This window comes from Carcharodon carcharias, chromosome 13, assembly GCF_017639515.1.
Source record: "Carcharodon carcharias isolate sCarCar2 chromosome 13, sCarCar2.pri, whole genome shotgun sequence".
Lineage (NCBI taxonomy): Eukaryota > Metazoa > Chordata > Chondrichthyes > Lamniformes > Lamnidae > Carcharodon > Carcharodon carcharias.
Genome location: NC_054479.1, coordinates 4,056,389 through 4,082,132, shown reverse-complemented (window position 1 = coordinate 4,082,132; position 25,744 = coordinate 4,056,389). Strand labels below are relative to the sequence as shown.

General features: G+C 49.6%; 1 protein-coding gene across 1 annotated transcript in view; it reads right to left on the bottom strand.

Annotated features, from left to right (window-relative positions):
• adgrd1 (adhesion G protein-coupled receptor D1) overlaps positions 1-25,744 on the bottom strand; it is a 324,527-nt gene that overhangs the window by 44,310 nt on the left and 254,473 nt on the right. Inside the window, exons 16-17 of the mRNA XM_041202315.1 lie at positions 9,389-9,492; positions 2,535-2,646 (exon numbers count right to left, since the gene is read on the bottom strand). Of these exons, the coding sequence (XP_041058249.1) occupies positions 2,535-2,646; positions 9,389-9,492 (216 nt within the window). The remainder of the gene's footprint in view (positions 1-2,534; positions 2,647-9,388; positions 9,493-25,744) is intronic.

The following is a 25,744-nucleotide window of genomic DNA, read 5'->3' as shown; positions in this document are numbered from 1 at the left end:
ATGCTTGAAAAGTGCCAGAGAACTGTTGAAAAGTGGGGGTACATAGAAACATAGAAACAGGAACATAGGAACATGCGAACGTGATGATTATGTTCAATCTTTAGTCAATGAGATGAAATTTTTCTTAAATTTTTAGCTTTTTAGTCAAAATTTGATCAATATTTGACTTATAATTACCTTAGGTGTGTCATTTTTTTTAACAGAAATCAGATTATTTTATTCATGATTTTATTATGAAGGGTATCTGATACAAGCATGTGGGGAGGAAGGGCAGTAGGTTAGCTTCATATGGACACTCCAGTGCAGTTGATTTTATGTTCGCCTGTTGAATATTGGGATCACGTGATCAGCTAAATTTTTTTCAAAAATGTTACTGTGAATATTCCTCATGATGATTTACCTCCACTTGGTCTGCATCGTCGTTTCAATAGAGTGAAGCATCCCCACTCACTGCACTGGGGTGTGGTGCTCAAAGGATTGGAGATAAAGCTGCAAGACTACTGGCCCATGGTTCCTTCATGTGCAGCTGCCCTGTAGGAGGGTAGGATCAGCACATCTGCAATCATTTGCCATCTAAAGACATCTGGTAATCATAAAGGGTTTTGGTTTAACCACAGTCCCCAGCATGCTGCAAGGCTTTGTGGATTTATAACTTGGCATAGACTTTTAGGATGGCATTTTTTCTTTGGAAGTCCTGATAAGATTCTAATAAATTTTGTGGGAGACAAACTGAGCTTTAATTTCTGCAGTTAATAAATGGTTCAGAGAGTACAGTACTCACCCTCTCCTTCGCAGGACTGACTAAGATTATCCCGAGACCCAGGTCAACTTCACTCCCCATCCTGAGATCTGGATCAGCGTCATTCCCTATCCCAAAATCTGGATCAGCCTCACCCATGCTCCCCTGTGGCCCCCTGATACCAACAGCAACAGTTACACCCTGGATCTGGGCAATGCAACACTCTCTGCCAGCCCTACCCAAAGATTTACACTCCAGTACCTGACTCTACATTCCTGGCACTGGGCTTTAGATCAAGAGGTCCTGCTAGTGACCTCACAGGAAATAGATATTGTGAACCGAACAGACAGATCAAGGTGATATCTCTGAGTGTATAGAAACCAAACATTCAGCTTGTGCATAGCTGAGACACTTCAAGTGTCACACTTTAAATGTCATAATTTTTTTAATTCATTCTTGAGATGTGGGTGTCGCTGGCTGGGCCAGCATTTATTGCCCATCCCTAGTTGCCCCTTGAGAAGGTGGTGATGAGCTGCCTTCTTGAGCCGCTGCAGTCCATGTGGTGTAGGTACACCCACAGCGCTGTTAGGGAGTGAGTTCCAGGATTTTGACCCAGCGACAGTGAAGGAACGGCTGATATATTTCCAAGTCAGGATGGTGAGTGACTTGGAGGGGAATTTCCAGATCTCAAAAGTGCAAAAAAATGGAGAGAGAAAGCCAATAATTTGCTGCTGTTAGTTCTGATCTTGCTAACCAGGCAGGAGGAAGGAATTTATAAGCTGCTGCCAAACTATAGAGACTTAGCACTGACCTTGAAAAGACAAAAATCAACTTTAGGTGCAAAATAATGCTTTAGATATTGAATGAGACTAACATTCCAATCCTTAGGAAGCAATTTATTTTTCTACTCACTCTGAGAAACTCCTTCAGGTGTTATTATAAAAGCAATATTTGCCTTTCTTGCCTTTCAGTTGAAGTCTGTGAGGTGACCACTTATTTGGCCAATACGCCAATGGTTTTAACAGTGGCCAGCAAAGAAGGTCAGCTTTGACAAGATGGCAGCAGAATCAAGACTTCAGGAACTCGCTCTGTGGAGCCAACTACTGGCCAGAAACTGCAACTACACTGTGACAATTCACAGCCAAACTGACTAGGGAATGTTGACATAGCAATTTGTAATGGTGCATGTTAATACAAAAAGTGGGCTTAGAAATTGTGATGACAACATCTTGCATTTCAATAGCACCTTCAACATAGTAAAATGTTCCAAGGGGCTGTACAGGAATGTAACTAAACAAAATTTGGCACCAAGTCACAGAAGGAGCTATTAAACCAGATGATCAAAAGCTTAGTCAAAGAGATAGGTTTTAAGGAGCATCTTAAAGGAAGACAGAGAAGCAGAGAGGCAGAGAGATTTAGGGAGAGAATTCCAGAGCTTAGGGAACAGGTAGATGCAAGCCTGGCCCACCCGTGGTGGAGGGATTAAAATGAGGAGTGCCCAAGAGGCCAGTTTTGGAGGAGCTGGAGAGGAAGATGGGACGCTGGTCCGGCGTACACTGGAATGGTTGAGTCTACAGGTAGCAAGGTCACGGATTAGGATTTCAGCAGGAAGGAGCTGAGGTAGGGGTGGAGCCATGCAAAGTCATGGAGGTGGAAGTAGGCGGTCCTGTTAATAGGGGAGGGGGTCAGAAACTCAGCTGAGGGTCAACCAGGAAGTCACAACAGGAAGTAAAGTCTGCAAACAGGAAATGCGTAGCCTTAGATTACGGCATACCCACAATGCTCTCTCACTTACCGTATTTGGTAGAAAGCGGAAGCTGATCAGAAGGAGAATCTGAGCCACGAGAATGGCAAACGAGAGGTTGGCATGGATATGGTAACGTTGATTACGGATTGTACTCACTGACCTGCCAATTGGCAAGAGATATAATCAGAATGAACACAATGGCACTCAGTCAAAACAAATTCATCAGATTCAATGATAAACTCAATTAATCTCAATATTGACTCAACAGTTCCCCGTGGATAGTATAGACAGATACCAATCACGGAAAGCAGCTGGTGGTGTGGTCGTATCTGCTACAATCACTATATTGTAAAAACAATATGCATTGTCATAGCACCTTTAGTAAGATGTCCCCACACGCTTCACAGGGGGAGATTATTAAACTGTATTTAACACCGAGCCACACAGGAGGTATTAGGGCATATCACCAAAGACTTGGTCAAAGAGGCAGGTTTTAAGGAGCATCTTCAAGGACGGAAGAGGGACAGAGAGGCAGAGAGGTTTAGGGAGGGAATTCCAGCACTCAGAGCCTCTGTAGCAGAAAGTGTTGCCCCCAGTGGTGGAGCGATTAAACTCGGCAATACAGAGTCAGCAGGAGTTGGAGGAAGGCAGAGATCTTGTTGTGGGACTACAGGAGGTTACAGAGATGGGGGTAGGGAGTGCAGAAGACCACGGTGTGATTTGAAGACAAGGATGAGAATTTTAAAACTGAGAAGCTGCTGAAGGGAGAGTCAATGTAAATCAGCAAGCATGGGGTTATTGGGGGAATGGGACCTGGTGCGAGTTAGGACATGGATAGCAGAGTTTGGGAGGAGCTCAAGATTCCAATGGGCACGGATGGGAAACTGTCAGGAGAGTATTGGAATAATAGAAGCAGACAAAACAATGGAAATCTGTGATACAAACAATCAGTCACCCAGCATCCGTGAAGAGAAAAGACAATTAATGTTTCACATATCCATGGCAAATCATCCACCACCTTAAACATTCACTCCCTCCACCACCGACGCACAGTAGCGGCAGCCTGTACAATCTACAAGATGCATTGTAAGACCTCGACAAGGCTCCTACAACAGCACCTTCCAAACCCACGACCACTACCATCTAGAAGGACAAGGACAGCAGACACATGGGAACACCACCACCTGGAAGTTCCCCTCCAAATCACTCACCATCCTGACTTGGAAATATATCACTGTTCCTTCACTGTCGCTGGGTCAAAATCCTGGAACTCCCTCCCTAACAGCACTGTGGGTGTACCTACACCACATAGACTGCAGCGGCTCAAGAAGGCAGCTCACCACCACCTTCTCAAGGGCAATAAGGGATGGGCAATAAATGCCGGCCCAGCCAGCGAAGCCCACATCCCATGAGCAAAGTTTTTTTAAAAATCTTTCATCTGACAATGGACCTATATTTAAACTGATTAGCTATGAGTTTCTAGCATTTTCTCTCTGTATTTCGGTTCAGACTTTGTTTGAATAAATCCAGGATTTAAACCGTCTGCCACCTCCATTAAACTAATGTCCATGCTTGAAGCTTTTCACAAGGGGAGAAGTGTTGCCCCGAGGATTGCCTGAGGTCTCTGGACAATTGAAGGCTAATCCCCAGTTTGAGGCTGCAAACTTTTGTCTATGTCCCAAATATCGGAGATGGGAAAATAAAGGTTGTTTGTCAGTTAAGGAAAATCCAATTGGTTCATGAACAATTCTTCACTCACAAAAAAAATTACACTGCAGGAGGAGGCCATTCAGCCAATCGTGTCTGTGCTGGCCCTTTGAAAGAGCCATCCAATTAGTCCCATTACCCCACTTACTCTTACAAATAGCCTTGCAACTTCTTCCTTTTCAAGTGGCCTCCATGATACAATGATATCTACTCCATCAAATCCTTTAATCAACTTAAACCCCTCAATTAGATCACCAACATGATAGAAGATAAGTTATCATTTTTTAATGTATTGATTATTGGGGTGTTGGTGTTGCTGGGAAGGTTAGCATCGATTCCCATCCCTAATAATCTTTGAGCTGGTGATGGTGAGCTGACTGAGTGACTTGCTGGGCTATTTCAGAGAGTAGTTAAGAGCCAGCCACGTGGCTGTGGGTCTGGAGTCACATGTAGGCCAGACCGGGTAAGGGTAGCAGATTTCCTTCTCTAAAGGGCATTAGTGAAGCAGATGGGATTGTACAGCAATCTGATAATTTACTGCTCACCATCACAGAGACTAGCTTTTTATTCCAGATTTATTTAATTAATTAAACTCAATTCACATATCCAAGGCTTGATAATATCCTATACTGTTTTGTCGTTAGGGTCTAGATGGAGTTCCTTTCCGGTTTGCCTGTTTCCCTATGAAAACTACTTTAGTCTGTAATTCAATAAAACAAATCATTCCTGTTAATTTACAGATCTCTGTACATCTCAATACCTTGATCTGAGGTTATACTTCTGCTTCCCACCAGATCTCAGTTATTTAATCATGTGAAATTGCCTCATAGTTACATCAGTATCTCACCAAGGCTCCTACAACAGCACCTTCCAAACCCACGACCACTACCATCTAGAAGGACAAGGGCAGCAGATAGATGGGAACACCACCACCTGCAAGTTCCCCTCCAAGTCACTCACCATCCTGACTTGGAAATATATCACTGTTCCTTCACTGTCACTGGGTCAAAATCCTGGAACTCCCTCCTTAATAGCACTGTGGGTGTACCTACACCACATGGACTGCAGAGTTCAAGAAGGCAGCTCACCACCACCTTCTCAAGGGCAACTCAGGATGGGCAATAAATGCTGGCCCAGCCAGCAAAGCCCACATCCCATGAATGAATAAAAAGGGAGTATCAGATGCTCCTGATGTTAACCCTCTACTCTCCATGTACTGCCATACTCACACCTTAAACCTCGGTCTTTTGTTTAACCAGTTCGGTGCTCCCTCTGGAATGAATCACGTCAAGGAACAAGTGCAGCTGTAAGGAGTGATTTCAATTTACCAGAGCAGATTGGGAAATTTATAAAGGATGAAAAGGGAGGGTAAACATGACCCAACATTAGATTGTTACATGAACAATAGCTCGCTTTGAGCAGGGATGTGATTGGGCCAGAAGAGTGCAGAGAAAGTCGGGGACCAAAGACCACAATTTGCTGAAGGTTTGGGTTAGGCTTATGACAGAGAGTGTGACTGTGCAGCGTAGAGAACATTCAGCACTTTTACAAATGGTCAGCCAGGAGTACAGGAAACTGGACAAGGGATTGCAGCAAGGGATTGTCCCAAGGCTATAAAACTATAAAAGAATGGACCAAAACAGAAACAAAATAAGATCGAGGAACTTAATAAACTGGTCAAGAGGGCATAAATAGAAATGAGTTTAAGAAACCGCAGATTATTAAATATATACGTTCCCAGCCCAGAGGGTTGACAGTAATAATGGTATTAGGGAAACAATCTGACAGAGACAAGTGGCTAAGGGTTAATAAATTGACTAAATATCTCATCGACTCCATTGTTATGGAGCAGATAGTGGGAAGGTACCCCCAGTACGGAGCAGATCACGGGTTAGGGGAAGAGGATGATTGCTGAGTGTGGCATTTTGATGTCTCTTGGCTCTGGAGGAAGGTTCTTCATTGATAATTTTCTGTCCAACTCCACCAAAATCAGCCGTTCCTTGGGTTACCTCCGACGCAGGAATTTCTGAATGGGCTGCTTGGTCATAACTGCTGATGATATTAAACATTAACAGGAGGGTCACCGAAAAACTTCATCCCGATCGCATCTGATATGGCCTCTCACACAAACACAAACTCTCTCTCTCTCACACAAACACAAACTCTCTCTCTCTCTCTCTCACATAAACACAAACTCTCTCTCTCTCTCTCACACAAACACAAACTCTCTCTCTCTCTCTCACACACAAACACAAACTCTCTCTCTCTCACACAAACACAAACTCTCTCTCTCTCACACAAACACAAATTCTCTCTCACACACAAACACAAACTCTCTCTCTCTCTCTCTCACACACAAACACAAACTCTCTCTCTCTCTCTCACACAAACACAAACTCTCTCTCTCTCTCTCTCACAAACACAAACTCTCTCTCTCTCACACAAACACAAACTCTCTCTCTCTCACACAAACACAAACTCTCTCTCTCTCTCTCTCACACAAACACAAACTCTCTCTCTCTCTCTCACATAAACACAAACTCTCTCTCTCTCTCTCTCACACAAACACAAACTCTCTCTCTCTCTCTCACACACAAACACAAACTCTCTCTCTCTCACACAAACACAAACTCTCTCTCTCTCACACAAACACAAATTCTCTCTCTCACACAAACACAAACTCTCTCTCTCTCTCTCTCACACAAACACAAACTCTCTCTCTCTCTCTCACACAAACACAAACTCTCTCTCTCTCACACAAACACAAACTCTCTCTCTCTCTCTCTCACACAAACACAAACTCTCTCTCTCTCTCACACAAACACAAACTCTCTCTCTCTCTCTCTCTCACACAAACACAAACTCTCTCTCTCTCTCACACAAACACAAACTCTCTCTCTCTCACACAAACACACTCTCTCTCTCTCTCACACAAACACAAACTCTCTCTCTCACACAAACAGAAACTCTCTCTCTCTCACACAAACACAAATTCTCTCTCTCTCACACAAATTCTCTCTCTCTCTCACACAAACACAAATTCTCTCTCTCTCACACAAACACAAATTCTCTCTCTCTCTCTCACACAAACACAAACTCTCTCTCTCTCTCACACAAACACAAATTCTCTCTCTCTCTCACACAAACACAAACTCTCTCTCTCTCTCTCACACAAACACAAATTCTCTCTCTCTCACACACAAACACAAACTCTCTCTCTCTCTCTCACACACAAACACAAACTCTCTCTCTCTCTCACACAAACACAAACTCTCTCTCTCTCTCACACAAACACAAATTCTCTCTCTCTCACACACAAACACAAACTCTCTCTCTCTCTCACACAAACACAAACTCTCTCTCTCTCTCTCACACAAACACAAATTCTCTCTCTCTCTCTCACACAAACACAAACTCTCTCTCTCTCTCACACAAACACAAATTCTCTCTCTCTCACACAAACACAAACTCTCTCTCTCTCACACAAACACAAATTCTCTCTCTCTCTCACACAAACACAAACTCTCTCTCACACAAACACAAATTCTCTCTCTTTCTCACACAAACACAAATTCTCTCTCTCTCACACAAACACAAATTCTCTCTCACACAAACACAAACTCTCTCTCTCTCTCTCACACAAACACAAACTCTCTCTCTCTCTCACACAAACACAAACTCTCTCTCTCTCTCACACAAACACAAACTCTCTCTCTCTCACACAAACACAAATTCTCTCTCTCTCACACAAACACAAACTCTCTCTCACACAAACACAAATTCTCACTCTCTCTCTCACACAAACACAAACTCTCTCTCACACACACACAAACACACACAAACTCTCTCACACTCACACACAAACTCTCTCTCACACTCACACACAAACTCTCTATCACACACACACAAACTCTCTCTCACACACACACAAACTCTCTCTCAAACACACACACAAACTCTCTCACACACACACAAACTCTCTCACACACACACAAACACACACAAACTCTCTCTCATACACACAAATTCTCTCTCTCACACACACAAACTCTCTCTCACACTCACACACAAACTCTCTCTCACACACACACAAACTCTCTCACACTCACACAAATTCTCTCAGACACACAAACTCTCTCTCACACACAAACTCTCTCTCACACACAAACTCTCTCTCACACTCACACACAAACTCTCTCTCACACTCCCACACAAACTCTCTCACACTCCCACATAAACTCTCTCACACTCACACACAAACTCTCTCACACTCACACACAAACTCTTTCACACTCACACACAAACTGTCACACTCACCCACACAAACTCACACACAAACTCTCTCCCACACACACACACAAACTCTCTCACACACAGAAACTCTCTCACACTCACACACAAACTGTCACACTCACCCACACAAACTCACACACAAACTCTCTCCCACACACACACACAAACTCTCTCACACACAGAAACTCTCTATCACACACACACAAACTCTCTCTCACACACACACAAACTCTCTATCACACACACACAAACTCTCTCTCACACACACACAAACTCTCTCACACACACACACAAACTCTCTCACACACAGAAACTCTCTCTCACACTCACATGCTCACACACAAACAAACAAACAAATCTCACATACACAGTGGCGTAGTGGTATTGTCACTGGGCTAGTATTCCAGAGACCCAGGGTAATGCATTAGGGACCTGGGTTCAAATCCCATCGCGGTGTCCAAAGTCTGGAATTAAAAATCTAACGATGACTGTGAAACTATTGTTTCACCCTAGCGAGCCTCAAGGGCAATTAGGGATTGGCAATGAATACTGACCCAGCCGGTGAAGACAATGTCCTGCGATGAATAAAAAAATACTCACACACATCAAAATCACTCACACATACTCATACACCCTGTGCGAGGGAGAGATTGTGAACGGGTGAGTGTGAGATTGTGCGTCCGGGTGAGCGTGTAAGGGAAGGGTGGGATTATTTTGTAGCTTTGTTTAAAAACAATATCATAAATTGAATTTACCTTTTTCTAAAAGTTATGTAAACCATGCCTCCTTTACCATCATTTAACCCACCATAAGCCTGCACTTTCTGCAGCCCATGTCCCGGCAGTAAAATCTAGCTGGTGCGGTGGAGTTGGGACAGTGAAGAGAGTGTTACAGGTACTCACGACAGAATGCCAAATATGATGAGTGTGACTGTCAGGCAGACAATGGACAGTGAGCAGCCAACATATGTGATAGCAGAGAGCGCCACCTGGTGTATCTGCTCCAGCTGTTCAGGATGAGAGAGAGAGAGATTAAAAGACACAATTTTTAATTCAGAAAGAAAATACAAAATCACCAGACTTCCCTATCGTTTTTTTAAACCCACATTTCTCTCACTATTTCAAAGAAGAGTGAGGGAGTTCTCCCCAGTATCCTGGGCCAGTACTTATCCCTCAACCCAGCATCATTGAAAGAAACAGATTATTTGGTCGTTGTCCCATGGCTGTTTGCGGGATCTTGCTGTGTACAAATTAGCTGCCCATGTTTCCGACATGACAACAGTGAAACAGTGACTGTGCTTCAAGAAGTTGGTACTGTCTGCAGAGCACTTTGGGATGTCCTAGGGTGATTAAAGGTGCAATAGTGATGTAATCTCTTTCCTTTCTTTAGAAAGTCAAGAGTCCAGCTTCACTCCGAACATTCACTGTCAATGGGCAGAATATCTATACCATGGGCATTGGCAACAACACTCTCCCTAAATCCAGGAACAGGAGACTTTCTCTGGTGACCAAGACTGGGACTCAAGTAACTTTGTACTTAGTCGCTAAGGGCTCCTCAAAAATCTTTGCTTCAAAATGCTGCACAAGTCACACATCAGTAGCATCTAAGCCAATTCTCTGACCACACACACACACCCAGTTTATTGTGACCTGCAGCAACCCTGCAAGATCTGGAAACACAGTAGACAAAAGCACCGACTTGGTGTCGTGAATTCAAGTTTTATGGGTGACAGAGGGTGTTGTAACTATTGACAATTCCAACGCTGTCCTGGCTCACCTCATGTCTTCCACCCCACTCCCACCCCCGGCAAACTTAAGCCCCTCTAAATCTCAGAAGCCTCTATCCTAACTCGCACCAAGTCCCATCCACCCATCACACACACACACCTGTGCTCACCAACCCACATGGGTTCCAGGTCCAGCAGCGCCTCCATTTTAAAATCCTTATCCTTATTACAGATCCCTCTTAATCTCCTCCAGCCCCACAGCCTTCTCAGGTCTCCAATTCTGAACTCTTAAGCGTCCCTGATTTTAATCGCTCCACCTGGACAGGCAGGCCTTCAGCAAGCCTTAATTTCTCTCTCAAAACCCCTCCGTCTCTCTCTGCTCCTTTAAGATGCTTTTTGGATTCTGAGCTTTTCCCAATACATGTCCTTATCACCTATTGAAATTGTACAAATCCAACAAGCATTGTTAACATTAATACTTCTGATTATTTCTAACATCCCCCCATTACTAGCAGTGTAATATAATTAGTGTCAGGCCTTTCAAAAGTGAAATCAGGAATCACTGCAGTGCAAATCTGGAACTCTCTTCCAAAAGGCCGTGACTGGGGTTTAATTGGAACTTTCACAGCTGCGATTAATAGATTTTTGTTGTGGTTAATTCTTCACTTGCACTGGTCCTGAAGTGTAGAATTGTAACATTCGTGCCACACAAGCACCAGGCAATGACCATCTCCAACAAGAGAGAACCCAATCATCACCCATTGATGATCAATGGCATTACCATCACTGTATCCCCCACTATCAACATCCTGGGGGTTACCATTGACCAGAAACTGAACTGGACTAGTCATAGACCGTGGCTACAAGAGTAGGTCAGAGGCTGGGAATCCTGCAATGAGTAACTCACCTCCTGACTCCCCAAAGCCTGTCCACCATCTACAAGACACAAGCCTGCTTGATTGGCACCCCATCCACAAACATTCACTCCCTCCACCACCGACGCACAGTAGCAGCAGTGTGTACCATGTACAAGATGCATTTCAGGAATTCACCAAGGCTCCTTCAACAGTACTTTCCAAACCCACGACCTCTACAATCTAGAAGGACAAGGGCAGTTGATGCAAAGCAAGAGCACAAGTTCCCCTCCAAGCCACTCACCATCCTGACTTTGGAAATATATCGGCCGTTCCTTCACTGTCGCTGGGTCAAAATCCTGGAACTCCCTCCCTAACAGCACTGTGGGTATACCCACACCACATGGACTGCAGCGGCTCAAGAAGGCAGCTCACCACCACCTTCTCAAGGGGCAATTAGGGATGGGCAATAAATGCTGACCCAGCCTGCGAAGCCCACATCTCATGAATGAACAAAGAAAAAAGTGGAAATCACACGCACACTGTCAGAAATTTACTCCAGATGGAAAATCATGGGGTGTGTTTGCACTATTACCCAATAGATGCCCCCTGAAGTGTGACTCTCCATCCTGGAGACAGCAAACAGAAAACTAACTCTGACAGACTGTGCAGCTTTCCCCAAGCCAATGCCCGGAGGTTAGCTGGGATATTTAGACAATTCTATTATGTAAACAACCTTCAACACACTTGTTTGGTACATCATCACAAATTGGTGCAGAATTGACCAAACTGGCACACAGGATTGGGGAATTTTAAACATAGATGAGTCATACCCGAGATCACTGGCATGGCTGTTTCCTGCAATCAGTTATACTGGTTAAGGTTGAATTTCACCTGGATCAGGCCCCGTCTACAAAACCAGCCATTGCAAATTGTAAAACTCAACTGGATCGGAATAAAATTACACTTAGTTTCTAAAGCGTGCAGACAGGAGGGTAGGTGTACTTTAAAAGATGGTTAATAGTTTAAAAAATTTACTAAGAAGCGGACTGGTTCCAACTGATTAAACCATCAAATGGTTCAGCCCCGTTTTTTAATGTCATTCGCAGTGATTTTAAATCAGATTCCTCACAGATGGAGGTTTGGCCTCCCTGATTAATAAAAAGTTATTTTTGGTGAGAAATCCATTTTCCACTGTACTAATCAAACAGAGCGGCTCTTAAATACATCAAGAAATACTTTGTAATGGAAAGAAATGATTGTGTTCTAATACACTACCTGTTCTAATCCACAAAGCCAGTTAGTGAAGGAAGATACTAGAGGCAATCTTTATTCAGTCTTACGTTTACTTACAGAGTGAAACATTACAAGCACAGGCCTCCTAACACAACTGCTCTCCATTTTCCTAAGTGTCTCCTTATATCTGCTCAAACGAAACCCCAGTAATGCCCTCCACTTGCAAATGATTAAACACAACTGATATAAGTAACACTGTCTGATTGCACCAGTGCATGGGAGATTTTGCATTTATAATTTAGCAAATGTATTTGAGCAACAACTTGAACTATGACCTAACCAGTGGAATTTCCAGTGCATTTTGAGTACTGCATCCTGGAATCACTCCCTCGTGGAACTTAGAAAATCCCAGTATTCAAGCCCAGCTGCAGGGAATGTGTTGATAACATTTCAACATCACATGAAAATCTGCCACCACCTCACATTGCAGTGCCCAGCAACAGCATCCCGTGGGACTAGACTGTGTCTTCCCAATGGTTTGCAATCTGCTTCTCATTAGAGGACTGACGGTAAATCTATTCAAGACATGTTGAATGTATTGCTCATGCAAACCCAGATTTTGAAGCATAATTGTGATCTCGGATTAACCACATGTGAAATACTTTATCACAGTGGTGGAGACTAATTCTTGAATCCACAATTATTTTGATGCATTACAGGGAACTGAAGGTGCAAAGATATCTTCAACTGTCCAAGGGCCAGCACTGCTGCATGCACCCATATTCCACCAGGCCACGCTTAACCGTACCCCACTGTTGCTCACTGATCTACACAGACTCCAGGTCCAGCAAGTCCACTTTGAAATTCTCATCCTTGTTTTCAAATCCATCCAGGGACTCACCCTTTCCTAACTCTGCAATCTTCTCCAAACCCTCAACCCTCTATAATCTCCTCCAGCCCCACAACCCTCTGCAATCTCCTCCACCCCACAACCCACTGCAATCTCCTCCAGCCCCAAAACCCTCTGCAATCTACTCCACCCCACAACCCACTGCAATCTCCTCCAGCCCCAAAACCCTCTGCAAACTTCTCCAAACCCTCAACCCTCTATAATCTCCTCCAACCCCACAACTCTCTGCAATATTCTCCAACCCCTCAACCCTCTATTATCTCCTCCAGCCCCAAAACCCTCTGCAATCTCCTCCACCCCAAAACCCTCTGCAATCTCCTCCAACCCCACAACCCTCTGCAATCTCCTCCAACCCCACAACCCTCTGAGATCTCCTCCACCCCACAACCCTCTGCAATCTCCTCCAGCCCCACAACCCTCTGCAATCTCCTCCAGCCCCACAACCCTCTGCAATCTCCTCCAACCCCACTACCCTCTGCAATCTCCCCCAACCCCACAACCCTCTGCAATCTCCTCCAGCCCCACAACCCTCTGCAATCTCCTCCAGCCCTACAACCCTCTGAGATCTCCTCCAGACCCACAACCCTCTGCAATCTCCTCCAACTCCACAACACTCTGCAATCTCCTCCAGACCCACAACCTTCTGCAATCTCCTCCAACCCCACAACCCTCTGCAATCTCCTCCAGCCCCACAATCCTCTGACATCTCCTCCAGCCCTACAACCCTCTGAGATCTCGTCCACCCCACAACCCTGTGCAATCTCCTCCAGCCCTACAACCCTCTGAGATCTCCTCCACCCACACAACCCTCTGCAATCTCCTCCAACCCCACAACCCTCTGCAATCTCCTCCAGCCCCATAAAACTCTGCAATCTCCTCCAAACCCACAACCCTCTGCAATCTCCACCAGCCCTACAACCCTCTGCAATCTCCTCCAGCCCCACAACCCTCTGCAATCTCCTCCAACCCCACAACCCTCTGAGATCTCAACCAACCCACAACCCTCTGCAATCTCCTCCAGCCCAACAACGCTCTGCAATCTCCTCCAGTCCCATAACCCTCTGCAATCTCCTACAACCCCACAACCCTCTGAGATCTCCTCCAACCCCACAACCCTCTGCAATCTCCTCCAGCCCCACAACCCTCTGAGATCTCCTCCACCCCACAACCCTCTGAGATCTCCTCCACCCCCACAACCCTCTGCAATCTCCTCCAGCCCCACAACCCTCTGTAATCTCCTCCAAACCCACAACCCTCTGCAATCTCCTCCAACCCCACAACCCTCTGAGATCTCCTCCAATCCCACAACCCTCTGCAACCTCCTCCAACCCTACAACCCTCTGCAATCTCCTCCACCTCTACAACCCTCTGAGATCTCCTCCAACCCCAGAACCCTCTGCAATCTCCCCCAGCCCCATAAAACTCTGCAATCTCCTCCAACCCCACAACCATCTGAGATCTCCTCCAACCCACAACCCTCTGCAATCTCCTCCAAACCCACAACCCTCTGCAATCTCCACCAGCCCTACAACCCTCTGCAATCTCCTCCAATCCTACAACCCTCTGCAATCTCCTCCAACGCTACATCCCTCTGAGATCTCCTCCAACCCTACAACCCTCTGCAATCTCCTCCAACCCCACAACCCTCTGCAATCTCCTCCAGCCCTACAACCCTCTGCAATCTCCTCCAGCCCCATAACCCTCTGCAATCTCCTCCAACCCAACAAACCTCTGAGATCTCCTCCAGCCCCATAACCCTCTGAGATCTCCTCCAGCCCCATAACCATCTGCAATCTTCTCCAGCCACAAAACCGTCTGCAATCTCCTCCAACCCCACAACCCTCTGCAATCTCCACCAGCCCTACAACCCTCTGCAATCTCCTCCAGCCCCACAACCCTCTGCAATCTCCTCCAGCCCTACAACCCTCTGCAATCTCCTCCAACCCCACAACCCTCTGAGAACTCAACCAACCCACAACCCTCTGCAATCTCCTCCAGCCCAACAACGCTCTGCAATCTCCATAGCCCCATAACCCTCTGCAATCTCCTCCAACCCCACAACCCTCTGAGATCTCCTCTAACCCCACAACCCTCTGCAATCTCCTCCAGCCCCACAACCCTCTGAGATCTCCTCCACCCCACAACCCTCTGAGATCTCCTCCACCCCCACAACCCTCTGCAATCTCCTCCAGCCCCACAACCCTCTGCAATCTCCTCCAAACCCACAACCCTCTGCAATCTCCTCCAACCCCACAACCCTCTGAGATCTCCTCCAACCCCACAACCCTCTGCAACCTCCTCCAACCCTACAAGCCTCTGCAATCTCCTCCACCTCTACAACCCTCTGAGATCTCCTCCAACCCCACAACCCTCTGCAATCTCCCCCAGCCCCATAAAACTCTGCAATCTCCTCCAACCCCACAACCCTCCGCAATCTCCTCCAAACCCACAACCCTCTGCAATCTCCTCCAAAAACACAACCCTCTGCAATCTCCTCCAGCCCTAAAACTCTCTGCAATCTCCTGCAACCCTACAACCCTCTGCAATCTCCTCCAACGCCACATCCCTCTGAGATCTCCTCCAACCCTACAACCCTCTGCAATCTCTTCCAACCCCACAACCCTCTGCAATCTCCTCCAGCCCTACAACCCTCTGAGATCTCCTCCAGCCCCATAAACCTCTGAGATCTCCTCCAGCCCCATAATCCTCTGCAATCTTCTCCAGCCCCACAACCCTCTGCAATCTCCTCCAACCCCACAACCCTCTGCAATCTCCTCCAACCCCACAACCCTCTGCAATCTCCTCCAACCCCACAACCCTCTGCAATCTCCTCCACCCCCACAACCCTCTGCAACCTCCTCCAGCCCTACAACCCTCTGCAATCTCCTCCACCCCTACAAACCTCTGAGATCTCCTCCAACCCCACAACCCTCTGCAAACTCCTCCAACCCCACAACCCTCTGCAATCTCCTCCAGCCCCATAAAACTCTGCAATCTCCTCCAACCCCACAACCCTCTGCAATCTCCTCCAACCCCACAACCCTCTGCAATCTCCTCCAACCCCACAACCCTCTGCAATCTCCTCCAGCCCTACAAACCTCTGCAATCTCCTCCAACCCCACAACCCTCTGCAATCTCCTCCAACCCCACAACCCTCTGCAATCTCCTCCAGCCCCATAAAAATCTGCAATCTCCTCCAACCCCACAACCCTCTGCAATCTCCTACAACCCCACAACCATCTGAGATCTCCTCCAACCCACAACCTTCTGCAATCTCCTCCAAACCCACAACCCTCTGCAATCTCCTCCAGCCCTAAAACCCTCTGCAATCTCCTCCAACCCTACAACCCTCTGCAATCTCCTCCAACGCCACATCCCTCTGAGATCTCCTCCAACCCTACAACCCTCTGCAATCTCCTCCAACCCCACAACCCTCTGCAATCTCCTCCAGCCCTACAACCCTCTGCAATCTACTCCAGCCCCATAACCCTCTGCAATCTAATCCAACCCAACAACCATCTGAGATCTCCTCCAGCCCCATAAACCTCTGCAATCTTCTCCAGCCACACAACCCTCTGCAATCTCCTCCAACTCCACAACCCTCTGCAATCTCCTCCAACCCCACAACCCTCTGCAATCTCCTCCAGCCCCACAACCCTCTGCAATCTCCTCCAACCCTACAACCCTCTGCAATCTCCTCCAGCCCCATAACCCTCTGAGATCTCCTCCAGCCCCACAACCCTCTGCAATCTCCTCCAACCCCATAACCCTCTGGAATCTCCTCCAACCCCACAACTCTCTGCAATCTCCTCCAACCCTACAACCCTCCGCAATCTCCTCCAACACCACAACCCTCTGCAATCTCCTCCAGCCCCACATCCCTCTGCAATCTCCTCCAACCCCACAACCCTCTGCAATCTCCTCCAACCCCACAACCATCTGAGATCTCCTCCAACCCACAACCCTCTGCAATCTCCTCCAAACCCACAACCCTCTGCAATCTCCACCAGCCCTACAACCCACTGCAATCTCCTCCAGCCCCATAACCCTCTGCAATCTCCTCCAACCCAACAAACCTCTGAGATCTCCTCCAGCCCCATAACCCTCTGAGATCTCCTCCAGCCCCACAACCCTCTGCAATCTCCTCCAGCCCCACAACCCTCTGCAATCTCCTCCAAACCCACAACCCTCTGCAATCTCCTCCAACCCCACAACCCTCTGAGATCTCCTCCAACCCCACAACACTCTGCAACCTCCTCCAACCCTACAACCCTCTGCAATCTCCTCCACCTCTACAACCCTCTGAGATCTCCTCCAACCCCACAACCCTCTGCAATCTCCCCCAGCCCCATAAAACTCTGCAATCTCCTCCAACCCCACAACCTTCTGCAATCTCCTCCAACCCCACAACCCTCTGCAATCTCCTCCAAACCCACAACCCTCTGCAATCTCCTCCAGCCCTAAAACCCTCTGCAATCTCCTGCAACCATACAACCCTCTGCAATCTCCTCCAACGCCACATCCCTCTGAGATCTCCTCCAACCCTACAACCCTCTGCAATCTCCTCCAACCCCACAACCCTCTGCAATCTCCTCCAGCCCTACAACCCTCTGCAATCTACTCCAGCCCCATAACCCTCTGCAATCTCCTCCAACCCAACAACCATCTGAGATCTCCTCCAGCCCCATAAACCTCTGCAATCTTCTCCAGCCCCACAATCCTCTGCAATCTCCTCCAACTCCACAACCCTCTGCAATCTCCTCCAACCCCACAACCCTCTGCAATCTCCTCCAGCCCCACAACCCTCTGCAATCTCCTCCAACCCTACAACCCTCTGCAATCTCCTCCAACCCCACAACCCTCTGATATCTCCTCCACCCCCACAACCCTCTGCAATCTCCTCCAACCCCACAACCCTCTGCAATCTCCTCCAACCCCACAACCCTCTGCAATCTCCTCCAACCCTACAACCCTCTGCAATCTCCTCCAAGCCCACAACCCTCTGCAATCTCCTCCAACCCCACAACCCTCTGAGATCTCCTCCACCCCTACAACCCTCTGAGTTCTCCTCCAACAACACAACCCTCTGCAATCTCCTCCAACCCCGCAACCCTCTGCAATCTCCTCCAACTCCACAACCCTCTGCAATCTCCTCCAACCCCACAACCATCTGAGATCTCCTCCAACCCACAACCCTCTGCAATCTCCTCCAAACCCACAACGCTCTGCAATCTCCTCCAGGCCTACAACCCTCTGCAATCTCCTCCAACCCTACAACCCTCTGCAATCTCCTACAACGCTACATCCCTCTGAGATCTCCTCCAACCCTACAACCCTCTGCAATCTCCTCCAGCCCCATAACCCTCTGAGATCTCATCCAGCCCCATAACCCTCTGCAATCTTCTCCAGCCCCAAAACCGTCTGCAATCTCCTCCAACCCCACAACCCTCTGCAATCTCCTCCAACCCCACAACCCTCTGCAATCTCCTCCACCCCACAACCCTCTGCAATCTCCTCCAACCCCACAGCCCTCTGCAATCTCCTCCAGTACCACAACCCTCTGCAATCTCCTCCAACCCTACAACCCTCTGCAATCTCCTCCAACCCCACAACCCTCTGAGATCTCCTCCAAACCTACAACCCTCTGCAATCTCCTCCAACCCCACAACCCTCTGCAATCTCCTTCAGCCCTACAACCCTCTGCAATCTCCTCCAGCCCCATAACCCTCTGCAATCTCCTCCAACCCAACAACTCTCTGAGATCTCCTCCAGCCCCATAACCCTCTGAGATCTCCTCCAGCCCCACAACCCTCTGCAATCTCCTCCAACCCCATAACCCTCTGGAATCTCCTCCAACCCCACAACTCTCTGCAATCTCCTCCAACCCTACAACCCTCCGCATTCTCCTCCAACACCACAACCCTCTGCAATCTCCTCCAGCCCCACATCCCTCTGCAATCTCCTCCAACCCCACAACCCTCTGCAATCTCCTCCAACCCCACAACCATCTGAGATCTCCTCCAACCCACAACCCTCTGCAATCTCCTCCAAACCCAAAACAACCTGCAATCTCCACCAGCCCTACAACCCTCTGCAATCTCCTCCAACCCTACAACACTCTGCAATCTCCTCCAACGCTACATCCCTCTGAGATCTCCTCCAACCCTACAACCCTCAGCAATCTCCTGCAACCCCACAACCCTCTGCAATCTCCTCCAGCCTTACAACCCTCTGCAACCTCCTCCAGCCCCATAACCCTCTGCAATCTCCTCCAACCCAACAAACCTCTGAGATCTCCTCCAGCCCCATAACCCTCTGAGATCTCCTCCAGCCCCATAACCCTCTGCAATCTTCTCCAGCCACAAAACCGTCTGCAATCTCCTCCAACCCCACAACCCTCTGCAATCTCCTCCAACCGCACAACCCTCTGCAATCTCCTCCAGCCCCACAACCTTCTGCAATCTCCTCCAACCCCACAACCCTCTGCAATCTCCTCCAACCCCACAACCCTCTGCAATCGCCTCCATGCCACAACCCTCTGCATCTCCTCCAACCCCACAACCCTCTGCAATCTCCTCCAGCCCCACAACCCTCTGCAATCTCCTCCAAGCCTACAACCCTCTGCAATCTCCTCCAACCCCACAACCCTCTGAGATCTCCTCCAAACCTACAACCCTCTGCAATCTCCTCCAACCCCACAACCCTCTGCAATCTCCTCCAGCCCTACAACCCTCTGCAATCTCCTCCAGCCCCATAACCCTCTGCAATCTCCTCCAACCCAACAACTCTCTGAGATCTCCTCCAGCCCCATAACCCTCTGAGATCTCCTCCAGCCCCACAACCCTCTGCAATCTCCTCCAACCCCACAACCCTCTGCAATCTCCTCCAACCCCACAACCCTCTGCAATCTCCTCCAACCCTACAACCCTCCGCAATCTCCTCCAACACCACAACCCTCTGCAGTCTCCTCCAACCCCACAACCCTCTGAGATCTCCTCCAGCCCCACAACTCTCTGCAATCTCCTCCAGTCCCACAACCCTCTGCAAACTCCTCCAACCCCACAACCCTCTGAGATCTCCTCCAGCCCCACAACCCTCTGCAATCTCCTCCAACCCCACAACCCTCTGCAATCTCCTCCAACCCCACAACCCTCTGCAATCTCCTCCAACCCAACAACTCTCTGAGATCTCCTCCAGCCCCATAACCCTCTGAGATTTCCTCCAGCCCCACAACCCTCTGCAATCTCCTCCAACCCCATAACCCTCTGGAATCTCCTCCAACCCCACAACTCTCTGCAATTTCCTCCAACCCTACAACCCTCCGCATTCTCCTCCAACACCACAACCCTCTGCAATCTCCTCCAGCCCCACATCCCTCTGCAATCTCCTCCAACCCCACAACCCTCTGCAATCTCCTCCAACCCCACAACCATCTGAGATCTCCTCCAACCCACAACCCTCTGCAATCTCCTCCAAACCCACAACAACCTGCAATCTCCACCAGCCCTACAACCCTCTGCAATCTCCTCCAACCCTACAACACTCTGCAATCTCCTCCAACGCTACATCCCTCTGAGATCTCCTCCAACCCTACAACCCTCAGCAATCTCCTGCAACCCCACAACCCTCTGCAATCTCCTCCAGCCTTACAACCCTCTGCAACCTCCTCCAGCCCCATAACCCTCTGCAATCTCCTCCAACCCAACAAACCTCTGAGATCTCCTCCAGCCCCATAACCCTCTGAGATCTCCTCCAGCCCCATAACCCTCTGCAATCTTCTCCAGCCACAAAACCGTCTGCAATCTCCTCCAACCCCACAACCCTCTGCAATCTCCTCCAACCGCACAACCCTCTGCAATCGCCTCCATGCCACAACCCTCTGCATCTCCTCCAAGCCTACAACCCTCTGCAATCTCCTCCAGCCCTACAACCCTCTGCAATCTCCTCCAGCCCCATAACCCTCTGCAATCTCCTCCAACCCAACAACTCTCTGAGATCTCCTCCAGCCCCATAACCCTCTGAGATCTCCTCCAGCCCCACAACCCTCTGCAATCTCCTCCAACCCCACAACCCTCTGCAATCTCCTCCAACCCCACAACCCTCTGCAATCTCCTCCAACCCTACAACCCTCCGCAATCTCCTCCATCACCACAACCCTCTGCAGTCTCCTCCAACCCCACAACCCTCTGAGATCTCCTCCAGCCCCACAACTCTCTGCAATCTCCTCCAGTCCCACAACCCTCTGCAAACTCCTCCAACCCCACAACCCTCTGAGATCTCCTCCAGCCCCACAACCCTCTGCAATCTCCTCCAACCCCACAACCCTCTGCAATCTCCTCCAACCCCACAACCCTCTGCAATCTCCTCCACCCCACAACCCTCTGAGATCTCCTCCAGCCCCACAACCCTCTGCAATCTCCTCCAACCCTACAACCGTCCGCAATCTCCTCCAACCCCACAACTCTCTGAGATCTCCTCCAACGCCACAACCCTCTGCAATCTCCTCCACCCCACAACCCTCTGCAATCTACTCCAGCCCACAACCCTCTGAGATCTCCTCAAACCCCACAACGCTCTGCAATCTCCTCCAGTCCCACAACCCTCTGCAATCTCCTCCAACCCCACAACCCACTGCAACCTCCTCCAACCCACAACCCTCTGCAATCTCCTCCAAACCCACAACAACCTGCAATCTCCACCAGCCCTACAACCCTCTGCAATCTCCTCCAACCCTACAACCCTCTGCAATCTCCTCCAACGCTACATCCCTCTGAGATCTCCTCCAACCCTACAACCCTCAGCAATCTCCTCCAACCCCACAACCCTCTGCAATCTCCTCCAGCCTTACAACTCTCTGCAATCTCCTCCAGCCCCATAACCCTCTGCAATCTCCTCCAACCCAACAAACCTCTGAGATCTCCTCCAGCCCCATAACCCTCTGAGATCTCCTCCAGCCCCATAACCCTCTGCAATCTTCTCCAGCCACAAAACCGTCTGCAATCTCCTCCAACCCCACAACCCTCTGCAATCTCCTCCAACCGCACAACCCTCTGCAATCGCCTCCATGCCACAACCCTCTGCATCTCCTCCAACCCCACAACCCTCTGCAATCTCCTCCAGCCCCACAACCCTCTGCAATCTCCTCCAAGCCTACAACCCTCTGCAATCTCCTCCAACCCCACAACCCTCTGAGATCTCCTCCAAACCTACAACCCTCTGCAATCTCCTCCAACCCCACAACCCTCTGCAATCTCCTCCAGCCCTACAACCCTCTGCAATCTCCTCCAGCCCCATAACCCTCTGCAATCTCCTCCAACCCAACAACTCTCTGAGATCTCCTCCAGCCCCATAACCCTCTGAGATCTCCTCCAGCCCCACAACCCTCTGCAATCTCCTCCAACCCCACAACCCTCTGCAATCTCCTACAACCCCACAACCCTCTGCAATCTCCTCCAACCCTACAACCCTCTGCAATCTCCTCCAACACCACAACCCTCTGCAGTCTCCTCCAACCCCACAACCCTCTGAGATCTCCTCCAGCCCCACAACTCTCTGCAATCTCCTCCAGTCCCACAACCCTCTGCAAACTCCTCCAACCCCACAACCCTCTGAGATCTCCTCCAGCCCCACAACCCTCTGCAATCTCCTCCAACCCCACAACCCTCTGCAATCTCCTCCAACCCCACAACCCTCTGCAATCTCCTCCACCCCACAACCCTCTGAGATCTCCTCCAGCCCCACAACCCTCTGCAATCTCCTCCAACCCTACAACCGTCCGCAATCTCCTCCAACCCCACAACTCTCTGAGATCTCCTCCAACGCCACAACCCTCTGCAATCTCCTTCACCCCACAACCCTCTGCAATCTACTCCAGCCCACAACCCTCTGAGATCTCCTCCAACCCCACAACGCTCTGCAATCTCCTCCAGTCCCACAACCCTCTGCAATCTCCTCCAACCCCACAACCCACTGCAACCTCCTCCAACCCTACAACCCTCTGCAATCTCCTCCACCACCACAACCCACTGCAACCTCCTCCAACCCTACAACCCTCTGCAATCTCCTCCACCCCTACAACCCTCTGAGTTCTCCTCCAACCCCACAACACTCTGCAATCTCCTCCAGCCCCACATCCCTCTGCAATCTCCTCCAACCCCACAACCCTCTGCAATCTCCTCCAACCCCACAACCATCTGAGATCTCCTCCAACCCACAACCCTCTGCAATCTCCTCCAAACCCACAACAACCTGCAATCTCCACCAGCCTACAACCCTCTGCAATCTCCTCCAACCCTACAACCCTCTGCAATCTCCTCCAACGCTACACCCCTCTGAGATCTCCTCCAACCCTACAACCCTCAGCAATCTCCTCCAACCCCACAACCCTCTGCAATCTCCTCCAGCCTTACAACCCTCTGCAATCTCCTCCAGCCCCATAACCCTCTGCAATCTCCTCCAACCCAACAAACCTCTGAGATCTCCTCCAGCCCCATAACCCTCTGAGATCTCCTCCAGCCCCATAACCCTCTGCAATCTTCTCCAGCCACAAAACCGTCTGCAATCTACTCCAACCCCACAACCCTCTGCAATCTCCTCCAACCGCACAACCCTCTGCAATCGCCTCCACGCCACAACCCTCTGCATCTCCTCCAACCCCACAACCCTCTGCAATCTCCTCCAGCCCCACAACCCTCTGCAATCTCCTCCAAGCCTACAACCCTCTGCAATCTCCTCCAACCCCACAACCCTCTGAGATCTCCTCCAAACCTACAACCCTCTGCAATCTCCTCCAACCCCACAACCCTCTGCAATCTCCTCCAGCCCTACAACCCTCTGCAATCTCCTCCAGCCCCATAACCCTCTGCAATCTCCTCCAACCCAACAACTCTCTGAGATCTCCTCCAGCCCCATAACCCTCTGAGATCTCCTCCAGCCCCACAACCCTCTGCAATCTCCTCCAACCCCACAACCCTCTGCAATCTCCTCCAACCCCACAACCCTCTGCAATCTCCTCCAACCCTACAACCCTCCGCAATCTCCTCCAACACCACAACCCTCTGCAGTCTCCTCCAACCCCACAACCCTCTGAGATCTCCTCCAGCCCCACAACCCTCTGCAATCTCCTCCAACCCTACAACCGTCCGCAAGCTCCTCCAACCCCACAACTCTCTGAGATCTCCTCCAACGCCACAACCCTCTGCAATCTCCTCCACCCCACAACCCTCTGCAATCTACTCCAGCCCACAACCCTCTGAGATCTCCTCCAACCCCACAACGCTCTGCAATCTCCTCCAGTCCCACAACCCTCTGCAATCTCCTCCAACCCCACAACCCACTGCAACCTCCTCCAACCCTACAACCCTCTGCAATCTCCTCCACCCCCACAACCCACTGCAACCTCCTCCAACCCTACAACCCTCTGCAATCTCCTCCACCCCTACAACCCTCTGAGTTCTCCTCCAACCCCACAACCCTCTGCAATCTCCTCCAACCGCACAACCCTCTGCAATCTCCTCCAACCCCACAACCCTCTGCAATCTCCTCCAACCCCACAACCATCTGAGATCTCCTCCAACCCACAACCCTCTGCAATCTCCTCCAATCCCACAACCCTCTGCAATCTCCTCCAGCCCTACAACCCTCTGCAATCTCCTCCAACCCTACAACCCTCTGCAATCTCCTCCAACGCTACATCCCTCTGCAATCTCCTCCAGCCCTACAACCCTCTGCAATCTCCTCCAGCCCCATAACCTTTTGCAATCTCCTCCAACCCCACAACCCTCTGCAATCTCCTCCAGCCCTACAACCCTCAGAGATCTCCTCCAACCCTACAACCCTCTGCAATCTCCTCCAACACCACAACCCTCTGAGATCTCCTCCAGCCCCATGACCTTCTGAGATCTCCTCCAGCCCCACAACCCTCTGCAATCTCCTCCAACCTCACAACCCTCTGCAATCTCCTCCAACCCCACAACCCTCTGCAATCTCCTCTACCCCACAACCCTCTGCAATCTCCTCCACCCCACAACCCTCTGAGATTTCCTCCAACCCCACAACACTCTGAAATCTCCTCCAGCCCCACAACCCTCTGAGATCTCCTCCAACCCCAAAACACCCTGCAATCTCCTCCAGCCCCACAACCCTCTGCAATCTCCTCCAGCCCAACAACCCTCTGCAATCTCCTCCAGCCCCACAACCCTCTGCATTCTCCTCCAGCCCCATAACCCTCTGCAATCTCCTCCAACCCAACAACTCTCTGAGATCTCCTCCAGCCCCATAACCCTCTGAGATCTCCTCCAGCCCCACAACCCTCTGCAATCTCCTCCAACCCCACAACCCTCTGCAATCTCCTCCAGCCCAACAACCCTCTGCAATCTCCTCCAGCCCCACAACCCTCTGCATTCTCCTCCAGCCCCATAACCCTCTGCAATCTCCTCCAACCCAACAACTCTCTGAGATCTCCTCCAGCCCCATAACCCTCTGAGATCTCCTCCAGCCCCACAACCCTCTGCAATCTCCTCCAACCCCACAA